The 21733-nt window shown below is 39.9% G+C and overlaps 1 protein-coding gene across 1 annotated transcript in view; it reads left to right on the forward strand.

Annotated features, from left to right (window-relative positions):
• Positions 1-21733, forward strand: part of LOC136858421 (hemicentin-1) — a 357960-nt gene that overhangs the window by 118755 nt on the left and 217472 nt on the right. The window contains exon 19 of the mRNA XM_067137953.2: positions 12599-12767. Coding sequence (XP_066994054.2) covers positions 12599-12767 — 169 coding nt within the window. The remainder of the gene's footprint in view (positions 1-12598; positions 12768-21733) is intronic.

Below are 21733 nucleotides of genomic sequence, written 5' to 3' on the forward strand. Positions count from 1 at the left end.
CCTTGGAGGGGTGGAAGGTAAAGGCTTCCACTATCTGCAACCTCGGCACTTGATGGGGTAGAGTGGTTAGCTCAACACCCAGCTACCTTTGCCCCAGGAATTAACCTGGTACTCATTTTTGGTGTAGGCTGAGTGAACCGCAAGGCCATATGCACCTCCGGAAGTGGAAATCTCATTTCTTATATTTTACGACTTCCTGACGGGGATTCGAACCCATGTCCTTCCGGGCAAACTGAGCACGCCTTTACCACCTCGGCCAGGCAGCCTCTAATACTTGAAGTAATTGATATTAACACAATGAGGACTGGTCCCGAGAAAACTTGTGTTTGCCTGGCCGAGCGTTGGGGACCAGTCCCGAGATATCTTGTGGTAGCAGCAGACTGAAGTTTAGTGCTATCTTTTGAGATATACCAGAACTATTTGGAGGACAAGGGTAATACAAGTCTGTTATATATGGTTCTACACAATCGGTAGTCCTATTTCTTTTTGAATATTCTTGAAATCATAGCTTTCCTTTGCATTTCCTGACAACTTGTTTACAAAGTCTAAAGAGCCGTGCAGTCTGCAAGATGATGGCACCCAGGGATCGAACATGTTTAGACGTGTTTAGACGGATGAAATTATTCATGAATTATGATTCTGATACAGGCTCTGAATGTCTGAGTGATGCTGAATATTTAGAGTTTGATGATGAAATATCTTCTAACGGAAATATTTCAAGTGATGAGGAGGATATAGCCTTATCTTCAAGGCGTGGAACTCACGTGGCGCAAAACAAGTCTGATAATTGTGTTGCGGGAGTAAATATTCTAAATATTGTGAATAATATCGTGTTTTATGACAACTGGGTTATTGACAAGAGTGAACCTAGGCTAGAAGATTTTGAAGGTGCTCCTGGTATACAGGTATGGCCTAATGAACCTGGAAACATAGGAAAAGTAGCAGGACCTATGTTTGGTGAGGATTTTTTCAGTATGTAGCTGAGCACACAAATTTATACTATGAGGAGAATTCACATTATCATAACGTATCCCCTAAAACACTAAAGTGGACTAATGTCACTAGTAGGGAAATTTAAAAAAAAAATTGCTTTGTGTACACTGATAGGGCAGGTGAAGAAATAGTGTCTGAAAGATTACTTGTCAACCGATCCCCTAATAGAAACCCACATATTTCCAAAAACTATGAGCCGAAATAAATTTCAACAATTACTTACCAACATGCATTTCAACGACTGTTCAGGAAGGCCATCAGAAAAAACATGGTAGTCCTTCAAAGGCTAGTACTGACAGTTTATTTGATTGCATGCACTCCAGTTTAGAGGTAGTTAGAAAGTGGCCGGGAACAGGGCTGAGCATGGGGTGAAGGGCACCCAGTATGCAATGTGTTAATTTGGAACATTGAACACATAATCCTGAAGATGACTTGGTGTGCACTGTTATATAATGGATCAATGCATGGTTAGCTCTGGAACTGGAGCTTGTTGCACTGCTGATTCTACTTCATTGTCTTCTGTTGGTTCATCTACATTTGGTTGATAAATGGGAACAGTGATTAAGTCTCCCAGATCAAGCTCTCTTTGTTCTTCATGGGTTTCTGACACAAAAGTCACCTGTTTCTTTTTGTTGGAGGTTGGATTCTGGACACTCACAGTTCATCAATGTGACTCTTGAAAATATACCTGTCATCAAGTTTGACCAAGTAACGAAGACTTTCAATTTTTTGATGATGTTCCCAATTTCCAATGGTTTTTGTTATTGGCATAGTAGCATGCCTGCACACATTCTCCTACACTTAATTGACATGATGGAGAGGCCGTAATACTAGACGATTGAAATTTGATGGGTTTCAGTGCATCAAACTGAATACAAAGAGGTTGGTATAAACATTGTTCTGCAGGGATCTTTTCATTTTTCAGGAATGTTACTCTTTAATGATGCAGACTTGCACATTGCCAAAGGTTCATCAATCATTGCTGCTAATCTCTTTTTGAGTGTCTGGACATTCCTTTATGCTAAACTGTTTGTGGCGGGATAACCTGGAGAAATAATTTTAAGAGAGGCCTGCTTCTTTACAAAATTGCTGGAACTCTTTGCTGGTGAAAACTGTTGCATTTTCTAGAACCATTACACCTGGGAAACCATGTTTAGAAAACATCCTGTAATAATTCGATGATCGACAGTGAAGATGGTGTGGATAGGGGTAGTTCAATTTTGGCCAATTTTGAATTTGCGTCTCTAACGAATAAAAAATAATATTTTTGGAAGACAGTGTGGATGCGTTGCTATTTCTACTCTGGTTCCTACCGAAAATTCAGGGGTGCATTTGGTGGACTGTTTTTGATACTTTCACATGCAGAACATGAGCAAACAACCTGTTAAATGTTCTTGTTGATCATTTTCCTCTAAACATAGTGGTGGACAAGCTGCTTGATTTTTGACATTCTTAAATCTCTTCGAATACTATGACCTGTAAGCTTGAGGGGATTACAACACAATGTCCTCTGAAAATGATCCCATTATCTGTAGAGAGTTCATAGTCTGTTGTTTAATTAATATGGAGTTCCTGAAAAATTATTGAAAGTTTTCAATCCTTATGTGTTTCCTTTTGTATGGATACAAATGTGATTTATGGAATATAAAACCTGTTTCCTCACTGAGAGTGAACTTTTTCAGTGATAATTAGGAAGCGGATTTTTATGTGCTAAAAATGTGAAAAATATTTATTTTTTATGTGCTGAAAAACTTTAAAATATATGATAAAAAATTGAAATTATTTTCCTTTAAATATCACATAACTACTCGCGCTCAAGAAGTAAATAAGTATAATGTTTTGTATTCGAATATGGTGCTACCAAACGTGCTCCTTAAGGCAAAAATGGTGTCTGTGTATGGAAACGTGCTGTATGGTATATTAATTTTTGATATGCCAGAGTAGATATTATGAATCGTTATTTTTTAAAGGTAATGTTTTGTTTTAATATGACAAAAGCAACCTATCATCTTTGAAAAAGTACCAGTTCGTACTCACCCATCACACGCTGGAATATTAGTTGCTGGAAGTAGTCTCAGAATTGCAGTGAACAACAAAGGTCATCTCCAAATTGTTCATCACAAATACATGCCAATTATCTCTAAAGAACGCCTTATACTGCGAAAACGATCGCTCCACATCACAGGAAGTCACACGAGCATAGTTAAAGAGAGGAATGTCACCAACAATAACACCATCAATTTCGCCAATATGAACACCCTCTAATACAGTAGAAATTTGGCACATTGTTTGAAATCCTCTGTTTTTCCTGAACAAATTTTGATGAAATGAAATGACGTATGGCTTTTAGTGCCGGGATATCCCAGGACGGGTTTGGCTCGCCAGGTGCAGGTCTTTCTATTTGACTCCCGTAGGCGACCTGCGCGTCTTGATGAGGATGAAATGATGATGAAGACAACACATACACCCAGCCCCCGTGCCATTGGAATTAACCAATTAAGGTTAAAATCCCCGACCCGGCCGGGAATCGAAACCGGGACCCTCTGAACCGAAGGCCAGTACGCTGACCGTTCAGCCAACGAGTCGGACAACAAATTTTAATATTTGACCTTTAACAGTCCCTGTACCTGCGAAGCCGGGAGTGAATCTAATTTATTTTCAACAGCGCGCACTTCCTTCACTGTTTCGGACAACAGGTTAGTGGATTTTTCAAGTATGTCTATAGTTTTACACAAGAGGCTTAGATTGGCAGATATAAACGCCAAATCATTTTTCAAAGAGCTGTCTTTTAGTATCTCTTGAAGAATCTCAATTGACGACGCGTCGTTTTTATCTAGCACGTTCACAACGGATGCAAAACTTTCGAAATTGTCTGCGTAGTATACCACAGCGCTAAGCCAGCAACCCCACCGCCTAACAATAGGCAGAGGAGGAAGCGCAAGATCCAGGTTTTGAGGGTGCTTTTACGAAGACTCTTTTGCCATTAGACACTAATTTATCCACTTGAGGATACTGAGCCCGCACAGTTTCACATAACCTGTGTAGAGCATGAACAACGCAAGTTACGTGTATCATTTTCGGAAAGCTCACAGAAAGGCCTTCGGCTGCCTTTTTCATGTAAGCTGCACTGTCAGTAAGGAAAAGCAATACATGGTCGTATTTTATACCTTTTGGCAAAAGTAAGTGCATGGCTTCATTGAATAACCTAGCTACAGTGACATGGTTTGCAGCAAGCATTTCTTTACACGCTAGCAAATAAGAATGTTCGCAAGCAGTTTTGTCATTCTTCAACACACCAACTACATCATTTCCTACTTTTCTGACACTTGAATCAGTGGTTTCGTCAATGCTCACCCACAGTTTTTCGCTATCACATACTGCCCGAATTCTCTGTAAAGTTTCTTCGTAACATTTTGGGAGATAGTTTTTCCTTAATGTGGATTCGTCTGGAGGCTCAAAATTAATGTACTTTGTTAGGAAATTTCTCAGTCCCGGATTATTTATTTTTACCAAGAGGAATGTCGGCGCAAACAAATGCTCTGCACACATCTAAATAATACTGGGAATATTTAGATGGGCCTGCATTTGAAGTAGCTGGTTCAGCTATGAGTAATTGTCGCGAACGCACACGCGAAGCAGCCGCAGTATGCTTATTTCCAGACAAATGCTGGATTACTTGAGAACGTTGATCTTCACGTACTGTTTTACCACATGGTTGGCAAAATAATACTTTTCCATCGGTAGTGAAAATGCTTTTAAATTCCACTACATATTGTTGAAGACGCTACCTTGTACTCGACTTCTCTTTTGGCATTATTTTGCAGGTTACGACACACGCATTTACGGTGAATCACTGTTTCAATAAAAAGAATATCAGCGGACACTGAAGGAAATATTTCTTATAAATCCATACAAAATCACACGACTACGGGAATGATATATGGACCCGAACAGCTAACCTTACTCTTAGGAGTGATGAAATTCCACTACCTAATGGTGGGACAATATTCTTCCGAGTCTCCCATGTCGTAATGGAATTACGTCACCTTATCTCACCATGATTGCCTGACTCATAAAGAGTTGGAATGACATCTTGCAAGGAAACATCTTGTGCAGCAAATCAAATCGCTGTCTAAATGTAACGACGTAGCCAGTGACCAGCAAGTTTTAGAACTTATGGAGGGAAGTCCATAAATAGCCGAAACATTCAGATACATTATGTTAAATACACTGTTAAAAACAATACCGTAATCGTAAAATGAAAATATGAGCATTGTTTTATAACACAGAAGCATTTTAAATTTTATTGATCAACAAATATTGCCGATTTATGTGCTTATTATAGATTTTCTTAAAATATGTATTTACATTTTAAAAATGTGAAAATATGTGTTTTTATGTGAAATAAGATTCAGTTTTTACACTTGCGGATGCACAATAGGAATAATGAACTTCGTAACTTGCGTTAAAACTTACGCAAAAAAAATATGTAATTACATAAAAATCTGCTCCCTAGTGATAATACTTTTGATTTGGGGGACTATGCTGCCATTCAATGGTGACCGTGAAAAGTAGTCACCATTGGATTTCCAGAGCCTTTTCTGAACACAGCCTTATAGTCAAAGCCTGATAAGAATGCTGTGTACCATTGTAAACATGCCAAAGTCATTCGAGGTAGTGTTGCAAGTTGATGAAAAATTCTTGACAATTATTGATTGTCCATGACAAGCTGAGAATGTCATCCAAGTAAGTACTGGAATTAATGTTCATTCCCAAATACAGTTACTAATGCTCTCTGTCAAGCTGAGAGGAATTCTGTACAGTACTGCTTGAGTTAATGAACAAGATGCAAATGCAGTTAGTTGTTCCTAGTCATTGATGATACCGGGTGAGTTGGCCGTGCGGTTAGGGGCGCACGGCTGTGAGCTTGCATCCTGGAAATAGTAGGTTCGAATCCCACTGTCCGCATCCCCAAAGAGGGTTTTCTGTGGTTTCCCATTTTCACACCAGGCAAATGGTGTACCTTAATTGAGGCCACGGCCACTTCCTTCCAACTCCTAGGCCTTTCCTATCCCATCGTCGCCATAAGACCAATCTGTGTCAGTGCGACGTAAAGCCAGTACAAAAAAAAAAAAAAAAAAAAAAAAAAGAAGAAGAAAAAAAAGTCATTGATGATGTGTGATAAATAGCAGTAACACCAGTGGGGCTTGCATCACATGCAAGTTGAACAGGCAGTTCTTTATTGAACGCTTGTGATTTCCTATTTCAGCCACCTGCATTCAGTTGTCCACTTAAATTTACATTGTCCTTCAATACATAACGTAGTGAAGCAGTAATTGTTGAAGTATCTGGAGATTAGAAAGTTACCATTCTGAGAAATATTTTTACTTCACATGATGAATTTGGCCTTGAAATTTCAATGACAGCTTTAATAATTATGGGTTATTTTGAATTTTTATTGTACAGTATTCAATGACATATCCTAAAAATTCAATGTGTTCTTGAAAAAATAAACATTTCTGGCAATTCAGTTGTAAATTGAATTTTCATTGATTGAGGCATCCAATCAAATTTACTTTATATTTATCTTTTGTAACTCTGTGCATAATGATGATGTCAAAAAAATCTGTTTCTTGTACTTCCCTGAGCATTTGGTTGATGATTCTGTTGAATTCCAAAGGTGCAGTTCTTATGCCAAATGAAAATCAATTCATCTTTTATGTTTCGTTGATGTGCTGATATGGTTAGAATTTCTACAGGAACATACACTGTAGATAAGCTTTGTAGAGATCCAATTGGCAAAGGTGATGGAAATTATGAAGACTGTTCAGTATTTTGTCAATTTTTCAGATCGGGTAATGTGCATTTATGAGATGTTCATTTACACAAAATTTTTGATCGATCCTCAGTTACACTCCTGCTCCAGCTTTCAGAACAAGAAGCAGAAACCCCCCCCCCAATCACTTGTTTCCATCTTTGCAATAATTCCAGCTTCTTCAAGGGACTGTGGCTACTTTTCATCTCAGCTGAAAAGTGCATAAGGAATCTCCTTCTCTTGATAAGGAATTGGTTTAGCTTTTCTTCAGAATCTCAAAGTGACCTTGATTCTGGAATGTATCCTATCTTCTCTTCAAAAATATATGAATATTTTGCAGTTATTTTGTTGATTTCATTGCAATTACTGTATTTTGTTGATTACAATGATACTGTAACTTGAATGAGTTGATGCAGCTTTCAATTTTAGATGAAGATGAACACATCAGATTCCTTAGCGTAAATTTCATTGATGAAATGGTCTTTGATGAGGCAGTTGTAATGAAAGTCCTTAGCAAAAAAAATTTGCTAAGTTGTGGCTCACGGTTATTGAAGCCTGACCAAAAGCTGTCAATCATCAGTTAGTAGACTACATATGGCCCAGCCCGATATATCCTCTGCAGTGCATCTCTTTGAAGAAGATCAGAAACAGTTCCCTGGAAGATGTGTACAAGCTATTGGGAGAGCAATGAAGGAAATAATCAGGCTTCCATATGACTGTTCTGATATGATAATACCGTATTTCACGGCATAATCGTCGCACTTTTTATACCAAAATTTTCGAAAAAAATTGTAGGATGCGACCATTATACGATGAATATTTAATACCAGTATTTGTATTACTCAAAAAATGTATTTATAACTAAATTGTATTTGATACAAATTTAAGATGCACGTAATACTCGCATTTGTACATCAAAATAATTAAAATAGTCTAAAACAAAATTCATAATTTTTCGCAACAATTCGGCGAACGTTTTTCCAACCTGAAAATAAAAATGAACGTATTAAGTTAATTTGTCATTAATTTGAGTATTAAAGTTAAAATATTACACTTGCAAAAAATTATCGCTTTGTTGTGAAATGCGGACTTACCGGTACGCAATTTATTCCAAATCTTCGGTTTCGCTATCGCAGGTTTCGCTATCTAATGCGCCGTCCTCGCCTCTGTTAATACCAGTATCAGATTCTTCGTCTCCCAGCCACACTGCGTCATCTTCGGAACTGTCTAGTGCATTCGAAATCCCAATCCTTTTGAAGCTCTTGGAGACTAGTTCAGGTGGTATAAGATCCCAACTCTTCTTCACCCACGAGCATAACAAGTCCAAGGGTGGACGCCTGATATTTCCGGCGGGCGTCAATTGCTGATCGCCGCTCATCATCCACTCGTTGTAAAATCGACGTAAGTGGTCTTTAAAGGGTTTATTAACACATACGTCTAGTGGCTGCAAAGCAGATGTTAGGCCACCAGGAATGACTATCTGTCGTGTCTTATTTGTAGTGAGAATTTGCTTCACTTCGTTCACGAGGTGACCTCGGAAACTATCTAAAACAAGCAGAGCTGGTTGTTTTAATAGTGCACCAGGTCTTCTATTCCAAACAGTTTTAACCCAGTCCAGCATGAGTTCTACGTCCATCCAACCCTTTGGTTGCACTCGTACATGAATTCCACGGGGAAACTGTATATTCTTAGGCATCGTTTTCCTCTTGAAAATGATGTAAGGCGGCAACTTTCTCCCGTCAGCTGTAATGGCTAGCATTGCCGTGCATCGCAACTTCTCACTACCGCTGGTTTTCATTAATACACTCCGTGATCCTTTTAGCGCAATAGTGCTGTTGCGAGGCATATCAAAAAAGATTGGAGTCTGATCGGCATTACCGATTTGAGAAAGCAAGTACGAAGTTTCCTTGCGCAAACGTATGACAAATCGGTGAAAATTTACAATCTTGTCCGTGTAATCAGCAGGCAACTTTTGGCTTAGTGTTGTTCTCCTTCGCACTGACAGATTGTGTCGTAGCATGAACCCCTTAATCCACCCACGAGTCGCCTTAAACTGAGTTACCGGTATGTTGTGTTTGCGCGCTACCTCCTGTGCCTTAATTTGTAACATTTCATATGATACACTGCAGCCATTGTTACGTATTTCACTGACGTACCTAAACACTTCTTCGTCAATTATAGGAAACTTCCCTGTTTTAGGACCTCTAAACGCGCGTCTAGAAGGGTTTGTGCTTTTTAGCTTGTTTTTTACTTTCCGCCAGTCACGCACCAACTTTTCACTCACAGAAAATTTTATTTCTGCAGCTCTGTTCCCGTGCTGTTCAGCGAAGGCAATTACGCTTAGCTTGAAGCCCGCAGAATAGTTTCTATATTTACCCATAATCGCTTATAAATGCTTCACGCGTTAATGTTTTGTGATATAAATGACTTTCCGTAATTGTTCACTATTAAAACAAATTATTTCTGCAAACACCCAAAACACAAATTAAAAACTTAAATTCTCACGCACACATGTCTACAGTAATCACGTAAATCTGAAACAAATAAATTCATCTGTGATCTGTCCATTCCAGAGCAGCCAATACTGTAAAGGCCTGTTTTCACATGTATGACTGTGCTGCGATTGTGCTTCGACCGTGCTGTGTCGTCCGCAATCGCCAAACAGTATAAACCATTCCATTTACATTGAACAGCAGTTGAGTATTTTCACATGTAGGACTGTGTCCCTACCGTGTTGGTACCGTGCTGTCATGGATCGCCAAGCAGAGCGATTACGGCCCACACAGTCGTCGCCTGGTCTCAGCACAGTACCACATGTGAAAATTAGAAACGGTCGCCCTAGTGTCGGTGGTAATCGGAAGCACTCGGTCGTACGTGATCCAGTGACCAACGAGCACAGAATAACATAGAGTGCGCAATGCATTGTCTGAGTACTGTGCTCGTTGGTTGAGATACATTGTATGATAGTTTGCAGTAGTAGGGTGGTGCAGTTGTCTTCCTTAAAAATAGACGAACAAGTGATAATTTTAGTTCAACAACATGAATGCCTTTATAATTCTTATTTCTCTTCTTCTTTTGTTGTAAAACAATGTACGCTGCGCAGGCAATAACTACGTCTTCTTCGTTCGGAACCATGTCTCCAACCTGTGAGCACAGATGCAATGAACAAGGACCACATGCCCACAGCACAGTCGCAGCACAGTCCTACATGTGAAAAGACAGAGTAGGCGACACCGCCGTAGCACGGTCGAAGCACAGCCGAAGCACAGTCCTACATGTGAAAACAGGCCTTTAGGCAGCAAGGAAGCATGCAACAATTTATCAGTTTAGCTCGTTGGTTGCGACACACTACTGCGCTTGCGCAAAGCTCGCAAACCGGAGCTCTAGCTAGCGCGGTGTAGATCTACTGTATTCCGAGACGTCAGTAACAAACATTCATTTTTTTCAATTTCTTTTAAACATACGGTAATTAGGTTAATATTTCTTCCCAGTTATTGATGATTTTACATTACATTACTGACGAATTTATAAAATAAAACTTTAATAGCATTGGATAATAATTATCTTGACTGCTTGGATAAAAGTTTTCATCCCATGCCCGGACACTTATGACGTAGTAGTAAGATAAGAGTCTAGCGATGACAACTGAGACATCGTAAATAATTCGGCTGAATAATTCCGTGGAAATCTGCGTTATCGTCTTGGATTTCACTTCGTGCGCAATAACACAGGAGCCGGCCCCATGGTGTAGGGGTAGCGTGCTTGCCTCTTACACGGAGGCCTCAGGTTCAATTCATGGCCGGGTCAGGGAATTTTACCTGTATCTGAGGGCTGGTTCGAGGTCCATTCAATCTACCTAGCCGGTATTTCCTGGCGACGTTGCCGATAAGCGATAACTTACAGCCTTACGTATTTCAAATAGGAACTCATAATATGTAGGTGGTGAATAAATAGTACACTGTCTCGCGACCACGTTGTCAAACTGCCGATAGTCTACCGGTAAGCATAATATGTAGGTGGTGAATAAATAGTACACTGTCTCGCGACCACGTTGTCAAACTGCCGATAGTCTACCGGTAAGCATAATATGTAGGTGGTGAATAAATAGTACACTGTCTCGCGACCACGTTGTCAAACTGCCGATAGCCTACCGGTAAGCATAATATGTAGGTGGTGAATAAATAGTACACTGTCTCGCGACCACGTTGTCAAACTGCCGATAGTCTACCGGTAAGCCATGCGTCGTACATATACCGGTATTATTTATTTATACGTTGTGCAACATGTCGCAAACGTGACTGTGTTGCCAAATTGCCCATAAACCATACACGTATTTAAATTGCGGATTCATGTGCAACTTACGTTGCAGTTCCATTTACCTTTTAACCAGATTAGTGAACAAAATTTGGACGTGCGACGATTATGTAATTAAAGGTTTAAAGTCCGATTTTTGTATTGAAAATAAAGGATGCGACGATTACACGGTGGCGACGATTATGCCGTGAAATACGGTATATTGTCCACAAAAATTTTGTGGCTTAGATCTCATAAAAGCCAAATGGGAGGTTACTTACAGCACTTTAGTATTTGTAACAGTTTGCTTCACATCAAAGATGCCCACCTCCATTCCATCCAAGATCTGCAACATGAGAAGCTCAACATTGGTAAGCCAGACAACAACTGCTGGATGTGTAGGTGAATAAGAAAAGTCCTGAGAGAGCAAGCTTTCCACTCGTGATTCTCCCATAAATTAAAGGGAAAAGGTGTTGCACTATATGCAGACCATCCCAAAGTGAATTTCTGGGAGAGCAATCAAACTGGATTATCAAACTCTGAATGGATGACCCCCTTAAAATGTCCTGCACCATTTTAGCAGTTTGAGCAGTCCCTGGTTAATGCCCAAGAACAACCCACTGCCATCATCCAAACTGAAGGGAGATCAAAACTATAGGACATGTGCTTGGATTCTGTCATAAGGGAGAATTATAAAAGAACACTCGCCACCACAAAGTGAGAACAACTTTGTTCTTTGCAATATGGGAATCAAATTGGCAAGTCCATGAAGAAGTTCACTGTCTATCTTCTACTGAATTTGCAGGAAGAGCGGACATTGTTGTAATCCATAGTCAGCTGCTTCGTGCCGTGATGATAGATCCAATTGTCTGCTTTGAGATAGACAAGCTATTGGGAGAATAATGAAGGAAATAATCAGGCTTCCATATGACTGTTCAGATATGATAATATATGGTCCACAAAACCAGTGAGCTCGACACCGACATCAAGAACATCTACAAACTGTGCATCCCATACTGGTACCTCAGCAAACTTTACAACATCTGTCCAGACAGGTGGTCTATACTAGGCTTGTTATTCAGTAGCAGAGGGAGTGTAACCATGTACACATGGAGTTGCATGAAGGGATTGGGTATCCTTCACCCTACATTAGAGAACATAGTAAATAACATAAAAGCCTCGGTCAGCATCCTAATTTAATGTCTTTAGATTATTTTACATAATTGTTGGTACAGGTTTCAGCTCCTTTGAGCCATTATCATCCATCTCAGTTGTATGTTTTCTGCATAAATAATATTTGTTATTCCTTTTTTGTTGAATATACCTGAGTGAAATTTTAAGTATTTTTTCCTCAAAAGATTTTCTCTTTGTATTTACACCACCTCATATATATTTAATTCTTGTTGGCTTTGTTAGATGTTCATTTTAAAATATTACTTGTTAACATTTATTCCAATAATCTTTGCACTTCTGGTAATTTTTATAATTCCACTTCAGAGCCTCCAAAAATTGCACCTGGAAAAGAGGAAGTGTCTGCTGTTATGAACAATTCCATCACCTTGGAGTGTAATGTAGCAGCCTACCCGCCACCAGAAGTGAAGTGGTTGAAGAATGGAATTCCTCTACCTGCAGATCACTTTACTTCCAATCAAGACAACTCTATCAGGTAAAATGCTTCTCCCACTGACTTAGTTGGAAAAAATCTTTACAGTAACTCACCTTATTCATTCAGCAGTCACAAAATGGACTTATACTGGATGTCAAAATAGCATCCTCATGTTTTCAAATTGCTGTTTCGTCAGCTGTCTCCTCTTTCCCAGCCATGATTTCACTTATAGCTATGATATAAACATATGTATTAGAGGTCCAGCGCTACTTATGAAGGTAAGTCCGCTTGATCTTAAAGTCGGCAGCCAATCAACAATCAATATTTTTTGTTTGGATCTTATTCATTGTGCTTTCTGCTCATCTAAAATGTGGGTGGGGGTAAAGAAAATATATCACAAAGGTTGCTAACACTTCCATATTGAAGGAAGAGATGAAGGGGTCAATTTTTTTTTTAAACAGTACCTTTGAATAACTAATGATTTTTGTAATTCTGCCATCTTTCTGACTGAAAATGATACTTACTTGGGATGTTGTGAACACAGTTTCCACAAGCCTGCTATTTAAGATATTCACAAGGCTCCTGAAAAAGCTAGTGGGTTCTCATGACTGTCAACTACTGCTACTACTACTACTACTAAGAGGCTAAATTATGGTTACCAGAGAAATATTTTACTTACTTACATATTACCTTTACACTTCACAGAGAACTGACATACCCTTCAAAGAAAATAGTTCTCGGGAATTCATTTTACAGTACTGTGCAAATTAATGAGGTCATGGTATTTTTTCATAATTTTTCCAATGGTTGGCAACAGTATGTTACACATTGCTTATTCTTTGCACTGTTATTCATTGGTTAATCTGTGTAACAATTCTTTTAGCTTAAAAATGTATTTTGATGTGTGTCACTTTTGAGGAATTTTGAGGATTCCTTATACAACTAGTAATATAAGGGCCATTCAAAAAGAAATGAGCTGGAGTCTAGAAAATGAAAACCTGTACTGTTATTTCAAAAGTATTGCCCAGCACTGTTGAGGTACTTGTTGTCCCACTGCGGCTCAAGGGGATGAATGGCCATCTCGTAAAATTCCTGGGGCTGTGGGCTGTGTTGTAAACCAGTTCTGCGTTGTGAACCGGTTCCAAATGTACTGCTTGACGTTGATGTATCTACAAAGACGCGCACACGAAATGCTGTCACTTGTGTACACTATTTCATTTACAAGTTATTTACAAATATTCTGTACACGAACTAATGAACTGCCATTTTGACAACATTTGACTGCTACAGTAGCATGTCACAACCAACTACCAACATAACCAATTCACATACTTGACTTCAAACACTTCGCTAACACGACTTCCACACAAGTCTCATTAACACAACCCCACTCTACTCCCAAGACTGCCTCCTTATATATGTTGCCTGGCCAGGCTTCTAGAAGAATATGACACAACATGTTTTCTCGTAAATTCGAGAGTCCCCAATAGCCTATGTACAATGTAAAGAACTTTCTACATAATTCTAGTCGTGCATAACATTGTTCTGGACTTATTACAGTGTGTTGCCCAATATTGCAGGGGATTATACATCATAATACAGGTAATAATAAATTATATAATATTAATTACATGTTCTTACATTTAATAAACTCATATTAATATATATATATATACAGCAGATGTTTCATGACATAGCCTCACAAATAATACATTCATGATTATTCCAAATAAAGTTTGTACACAACTGAGTAAATAATAATAATAATAATAATAATAATAATAATAATAATAATAATAATAATAATAATAATAATAATAATAATAATAATAATAATAATAATAATAATAATAATAATAATTCAAGCTCAATATTTGCATTATTTACCCATGGGTTAAAGAATATTGTTTCCAAAGAGCCTTCTTTAGTTCACATTGGGTTATTATTTTTGGGTGGTGACGACTCTCCATGCATCCACTGGAGACTGTCATTTTCACTTGTGTTCAAAGTGATGACACCATGTCTCATCTCCAGCGACCACTTGTGACAGGATCTCATTCCTTTCCTTGTCTGGCTCCATGGCTAAATGGTTAGCATGCTGGCCTTTGGTCCTGTGGGTCCCAGGTTCGATTCCCAGCCGGGTTGGGGATTTTAACCTTAATTGGTTAAATCCAGTGGCTCAGGAGCTGAGTTTGTTTGGCGTATTCTGCATTAGAAATCATCCTAGGTAGAGCCCTCATCTTCACAGACATGCAGGTCGCCTAATAGGTCGTCTACAAGAAAAAGATCTACACCAGGCCTCCCCGGAGGCCATACACCATTATTATTATTATTATTATTATTCCTTTCCTTGGCACAGCACAGCAGATGTTCAAGGGAGAGGTCCATTTGACATGCTTCCTGTGTTGGTTGATTACTGTGAAGCATCCACTGGGCTTACTTTTAGCAAAATTTTCAACTTGTCCTTCATGATGGCATGAACAATACAAACGCTCACTCCTACCTCTGCGGCAATGGCTGCTACCGTAACTCACCGGTCTTGGATAATGAGGGCATCCATATGCTGGACAATGGCATCGGTAATGTGGTGTGGCGTTCCAAACCATGCATCATCGGCAAATGACATCCCTCCTTCCCTGAATCGCTTGTGCCATGACCCTTGCAATGGACATGTAGTGCTCTCCGTACGTTTATACCATTCTTTGATGAATTTTCACTCCCCTCGCTCCTTCTGCTGTCAGGAAACACTCTAAACCCCTTTGCTTTTCTTTCGAAGCCTCCATTTCACTATTTTCAGTATGATTGGGTGCAGTAGACGATCAACGCATGCGCATGCTCGCTCTGTCGTCACGTGATGTACACCATGTACTGCCGGCGGCAAATTTAGGACCTCAGCACTCTTACAGGGACCGCACCTTCTTGCACAGGCAATTGCATTATGATCCTTTCAGCAGTTTTCATTTGGTAGCCTCCAGTTCATTTCTTTTTGAATGGCCCTCATACCTATGTCTTGAATGGATTTGAGCATTGGAATTGTAACATTATCTCAGAATACTTCCATGACACAAAGAGAGTTAGCTACCAAATTTGGTGTTGGTTTAGGCACTGAAATAGAATTATTAAGTGGCACAAACAGGTTGGCTGAGTTTCACCAAAGAAAAAGGGAAACTGTGGCAGGAAAAAGAAAACAATGCCAAATGATGAATGTTTTCTCCTCAGAAGAAGCAAATCAAACTCCAGGCTCATTGATGTTGATTTGTCTCACAAGTTGGTGGAAAGGGGAGTAAATCTGCACGTTTCTAATGTTGTTTTTAGACTTTTGGCAAGTGGAAGGAAAGCCTGCAAAACTGAATAAAAACACATTTTAACAGGAGAAATGTGCAGGAAACATCTCTTTTGAATATGTTATCAGCAAGATTGGGGATTGGACAGTGGAACACTTCTTCTTCTCCTTCTTTTCTTCATGGGACCTCTAAATATTAGTTCCTAATTAGCATGGACCTCTAAGATCTTTTGCTACCATGTTTTTCCTTCATTTCCACCTAGATGTACCTGCTCCCTTTACAAAGCAGCAGGTTGTTCTTATTGGGTCTTGGATTTTTTTTTTCTCTCTTCACCTGGTAGTCCTAGAATGGAGAGTCTGATTCTACTCAGCGCCTCACATTCGAAAAGTATGTGTTCAGCTGATTCCTCCGCTTCATTGCATTTCCTACATATGTTGTCTCTTATTACTCCAATTCTGTGTAGGTGTTTTTTCAGATGCCAGTGTCCTGTCAACAGTCCTACTACCCATCGTATATTTTCTCTGCTGAGTTTCAACAGTTCTTTAGTATGCTTCTTGTTTGGTCCTTTTATCAGTTCCTCTGCAAGTCTGCATCCTGGAGTATTTTTCCAGTTTTCCATTTGTTTCTTTTGTACCCATTTTCTCATGTAGTGTTGGACTTTTCCATAGGAAATCCCGCATTCAGGTTCTGGGCATACAAAATGTGTTTCTGCCCCTTTCCTGGCCAGTTTACCTGCCTTTTCATTTCCTTCTATACCTGCATGCCCTGGTACCCATTTTATTTTGACAATGCTGTACTTTGAGAGCTTCAGGAGAAATGAGTGGTAATACCAGACAATTTTGGATATTATCCGGACTGCCTCTAGTGCCTTAATGGCCACTTGGCTGTCCATAAAAATTGAAAATTTTATCCTATAGTTAATTTTCAGATTTTCTTCAAGACATGTTGTGTTAGCTATCACTTCAGCTTGAAGGACTGTGTTGTGTTTGCCCAGGCTCATCTGGATTGATCTCTCAGGTCTTCCCCCATTGAAACCTCCTCCTGTGCCATCCACAGTCTTTGAACCATCAGTCCACCACACTATATCTTCTTTTTCAGTATTCCATTAGTTGATATTCCAGTCTTCTATTTTTATTATCTGGGTCTCAAACGGTTTATCAAAGTTGGTATCATATGATCAGAAGGCATGTGTAGAACTTCCTCTGTTATTACTCTGTTAATTTTACAGTGTCCTAGATTGGGTCTTTGTGCATTCCAGCACTCTGATTGTGCCAGTCTATATGAACTCATTCTAGCCTGTCCTTTTATGAAATTGCATAGTGATGGGAGGTCTAGTAAAGTATTCAAGGACCGGGTGAGTTGGCCGTGCCGTTAGGGTCGCGCAGCTATGAGCTTGCATCCGGGAGATAGTGGGTTCGAACCACACTGTTGGCAGCCCTGAAGATGGTTTTCCATGGTTTCCCACTTTCACACCAGGCAAATGCTGGGGCTGTACCTTAATTAAGGCCACGGCCATTTCCTTCCCACTCCTAGGCCTTTCCTGTCCCATCGTTGCCATAAGACCTATCTGTGTCGGTGCGACGTAAAGCAAATAGCAAAAAAAAAAAAAGTATTCAAGGCTTCTGTCAGCATAGTTCTCATAGCCCCAGTTATGGCTGTGCATGCCATTCTCTGTAGGCTATACTTTTCCTTGGCTTACTTTCTGCCACCAAATGATTGCAGCATAAGCCATCAATGGTCTAATGATCATTGTGTATATCCACATTACCATTGATGGTCTTAGCCCCCATGTTTTCCCAACGGCTCTTTTACATGCATACAGCAAGTTCTTGGCCCGGGTTATGTTCCTTTCTATATGTGGATTCCAGGTTAGATTTTTATCTAACACTACACCTAGGTGCAGTGCCTGTTCTTCCATATATATATATATATCTTGCCCACAGTGGAACACTAGAAGAAAGTTCCTTCCTCTGATGAGAGTTTCTTTGAAGTGCAGGGGCAAAGGGTTCAGCATGTGCGCCAAGCAAAGAATGAGGCAACAAATTCAGCACATTTGCAACAGACCATAAAACACCCCATGATGAAGATTTCTGGGGGTGTTACATGCATGAAGGACCGGGATCCTTAGTACCAGTTGACAGGATGATGAAAACTGACCAGTACATCCAAATTCTGGAAAGGAGAGTTACTGGCAAGATGCAGAAGAAATTTCCAGATGGTGACAGAATTTTTTAGGAAGATTTGGCTCCTTTCCATACTTCAAAGAAACTGAAGAGATTCTTCAGTGAGAACAATATTTATGCCTTAGATTAGCCAGGAAACTTCCCTAATAATAACCCAATAAAAAACCTGTGGGCTATTACCAAAATGTAACTCACAAAATTTGACAGTTCTGCCAAAATATGCATGATAGAGTCTCTAGTGACAGTGTGGTTTCATGATGATGAACATAAAAATATGTGCTCAAAGCTTGTGGAATCTATGACAAATAGCATAAAGCAACTTATGAAACAGAAAGAAGGGCATATTAACTATTAGCAAAGATTAACCCTGCATTAGTCCTGCACTTAGAGTTACACATTTAGTTGCACACGGTTTTTCGTTCCGCATAACAAATAACAGGCAAAACTGTTGAAATGATGTAATTAATATTATTTATATTTAATTTAATAATTGCTTGAAATATTAATTGTAATAAGCATGCAAGTATTTATTAGGTACGTATTGTAACAGTAACGCCCGTACTTCAGTTTATCGGAGAGCATGAGGAACGACAAGGCGTGTACGGCCCATGCTAAGAGAGTAAGAGAGAAGGGTAGTGAAAGAAAAATTCATGATTAAGTGGATCTTTCAGTTTATTCAATAAATAGGCAAATAATTATGTCACCTTTTATAGCTGAATTGTAGATTTGTCCCTGAGGGCGTGAAGAGGACGTTGTCCCGCGGCGGCTGCGTCGTCTTGCGGTCGGCGTCGGCGTTGTCTTCCGTCGTTGGTGTTTGTATTAGTGTTGATGACTCGAACTAGAGGCAGGAACGGGGAAATGTGGAGCTTCCACATTTGACGTCATGGGGTACTGGTGTGACACTTCCCTATGGCGAAGCACGCCGAAATAGTTCCCACAGTAGCAAGGATAAAGTTAGAGTCACAGTTCGTATTGGGAATAATACGCAAATGAAACAATCTAGAACCTTCCGAGGTGCGGTGATCAAGCACTTCATAAAGAAAATTAAATTTATCGAGTACAGTCTCTGCACTGTACTCCACCAGCATAATACATTTGTTGAAATAAATGATAGTCCAAATTCCCGTGCGTCGTGATTTTCAGATTAACACTGGCACTTAAGATCATAATGCAACACAGTTCAACGGATAGACATAGTCTTTAAATGAAATTGGGGCTGGCTAGAAATACTACCGCTGCTTTCACACAGTCTTTGAACGAAATTAATGCTGGCACAGTTAATGCAAGAACACAGTCTTTAAATGAAATAAAGCTGACACAATTAATGCAAGAACACAGTCTTTAAACGAATCCAAAGCTGGCACAGTTTATGTGAGAACACAGTCTTTAAATGAATTCAAGCTGGCGAGAACACAGTCTTTAAACAAATTCAAAGCTGACACAATTAATGCAAGAACACAGTCTTTAAACGAATTCAAAGCTGGCACAGTTTATGCAAGAACACAGTCTTTAAATGAATTCAAGCTGGCGAGAACACAGTCTTTAAACGAATTCAAAGCTGACACAATTAATGCAAGAACACAGTCTTTAAACGAATTCAAAACTGGCACAGTTTATGTGAGAACACAGTCTTTAAATGAATTCAAGCTGGCGAGAACACAGTCTTTAAACGAATTCAGAGCTGACACAATTAATGCAAGAACACAGTCTTTAAACGAATTCAAAACTGGCACAGTTTATGTGAGAACACAGTCTTTAAATGAATTCAAGCTGGCGAGAACACAGTCTTTAAACGAATTCAAATATACAGCCGGATCGAGAGACGAATTATGTCGCGACGGCTTACTTGCACACGCTCGCTGACTCACGGCTTACTGCCGACTCACTCCACTCTCTGCCTTCAGCACACTGCCGTCGCATACCGCGCACTCCCTCTGCTTTACTGCAGGCTCTCTGCTTACATTCTCCCTTACCCCAGGCTGGCGACTCGCTTATATTTCGTTCATGCAGCAATGGAACACGAAGGAACCTTCTGCGTGACGTCGCTTGTCCTTGGCCGGTGTTCTAGAAAGTCGCGAACTTACTCGCAGTTCCCACTATGCCAGTGCGCTCGGCGCAAGTTTACGGTCGGGTATTAGCGAGCTTCTCTTAATAAAAGAATGAAACGTGAATGCTCGTAGGGCGTTACCGTTTCATCTCCCCCCCTGCTCGGGAAAAAGAAAATTGCTGGGCGATTTTCTTTTCGCTCATCTCCTAGTAAAGTATTTCAAAAACTTCAACAGTCTTCTCACTATAGCCAGAGGATTAATGTAAAGTGTGACGCATTTTGATATGATTCCATCATTCTCCATCTGTTTAATGATGACCCGTGCTTCTTCCAAGTACTTCATGGGTATCGGATAAGGCCGTTTCTTATAAGGTGATGTGTCAGTAACATCTAAGTGGTGCTTGAAACCCTTTATGACTCCAGGTTTCTCAGAAAATACATCTGGAAACTTCTTAAAAAGCTCTTGGATTGCCTTTATTACTTCACCATCATCGTAATCTGGGCTTTCAGCTACATTGGCGTAAAGCGTGAAGTTGTAGTGGTCCTCGTTAAATTCATCATCGATAATGGACGCCATCTGGTCCTCTACGGGTCCCACTTCCTCGGGTCGCCCCTCTTCGTGGACGCTTTCTTCGACAGGCGGAGCCTCGCTCATCTTGCCTTCTACTATGCCCACCGGGGTCTCACATTCCGGATTCTTCACGTCATTATAAGTAACCAACTGTAGCCCTACAGATTCGACGTGGAAAAATTTAATCACATTAGCGGGATAATCAATGATTCCCCCATGTTGAATGAGAAAGTCTGATCCAAGAATTAAGTCAAATTTCATTTGCGTCAAAATCAAAAATAGATGTTGGAACTTAACACCACCAATTTCTAACTCAAGAAACGCTTGGAATTTGCATTTAATAGCTTTGTCAGGAACTATGCCTTTAACCTTAACTTGAGCAACCGGCAAGATGGAGATGTAGGTCGTCTCCTGCGCCACATCTATTAATTTCTGCGAAATTAGTGAGGCTTGCGATCCCGAGTCTACTAAAGGGTGGACAATCATATTGCCTAACTTAATGATAATGATCGGTAAGCCGCGTTGTATCTGAGGCTGTCGTGGTGTTGAATCCTCAGATAGTAAATCTGCATCCTCTAAATACCAATGGTTAATGAGTGCACTACATACTACCTCTCCTCCCTCCGGGTTTTCAGGCAATCTCTTTATTGCTTCGACAAAGTTTTTTTTTTGGTACCCGTAGCTCTTGGATCCATTTCCGTTCTCTCATTTCTTCTCTGCATCTCTGCCTGGTATTCCAAAGAAGCTGCTCCAGGTAAGCCCTCTTCCCTGTTCTTATTCCTTACATATTCCGTAGTCTCTCTCCAACGTTTCTCTAATTCCTCCCGCTGGGAGTTCCTATTATCATTGGGTTGGTTAGCTGCCTGCCTCCATGAAGGTCCAGGTTGAAACTTAGCCCTCCCTTCGTAGGGGCGATTCCTAGATCTTCTATACCGAAACGG

The sequence above is a fragment of the Anabrus simplex genome, chromosome 1 (assembly GCF_040414725.1).
Source record: "Anabrus simplex isolate iqAnaSimp1 chromosome 1, ASM4041472v1, whole genome shotgun sequence".
In the NCBI taxonomy this organism is placed as follows: Eukaryota; Metazoa; Arthropoda; class Insecta; order Orthoptera; family Tettigoniidae; genus Anabrus; species Anabrus simplex.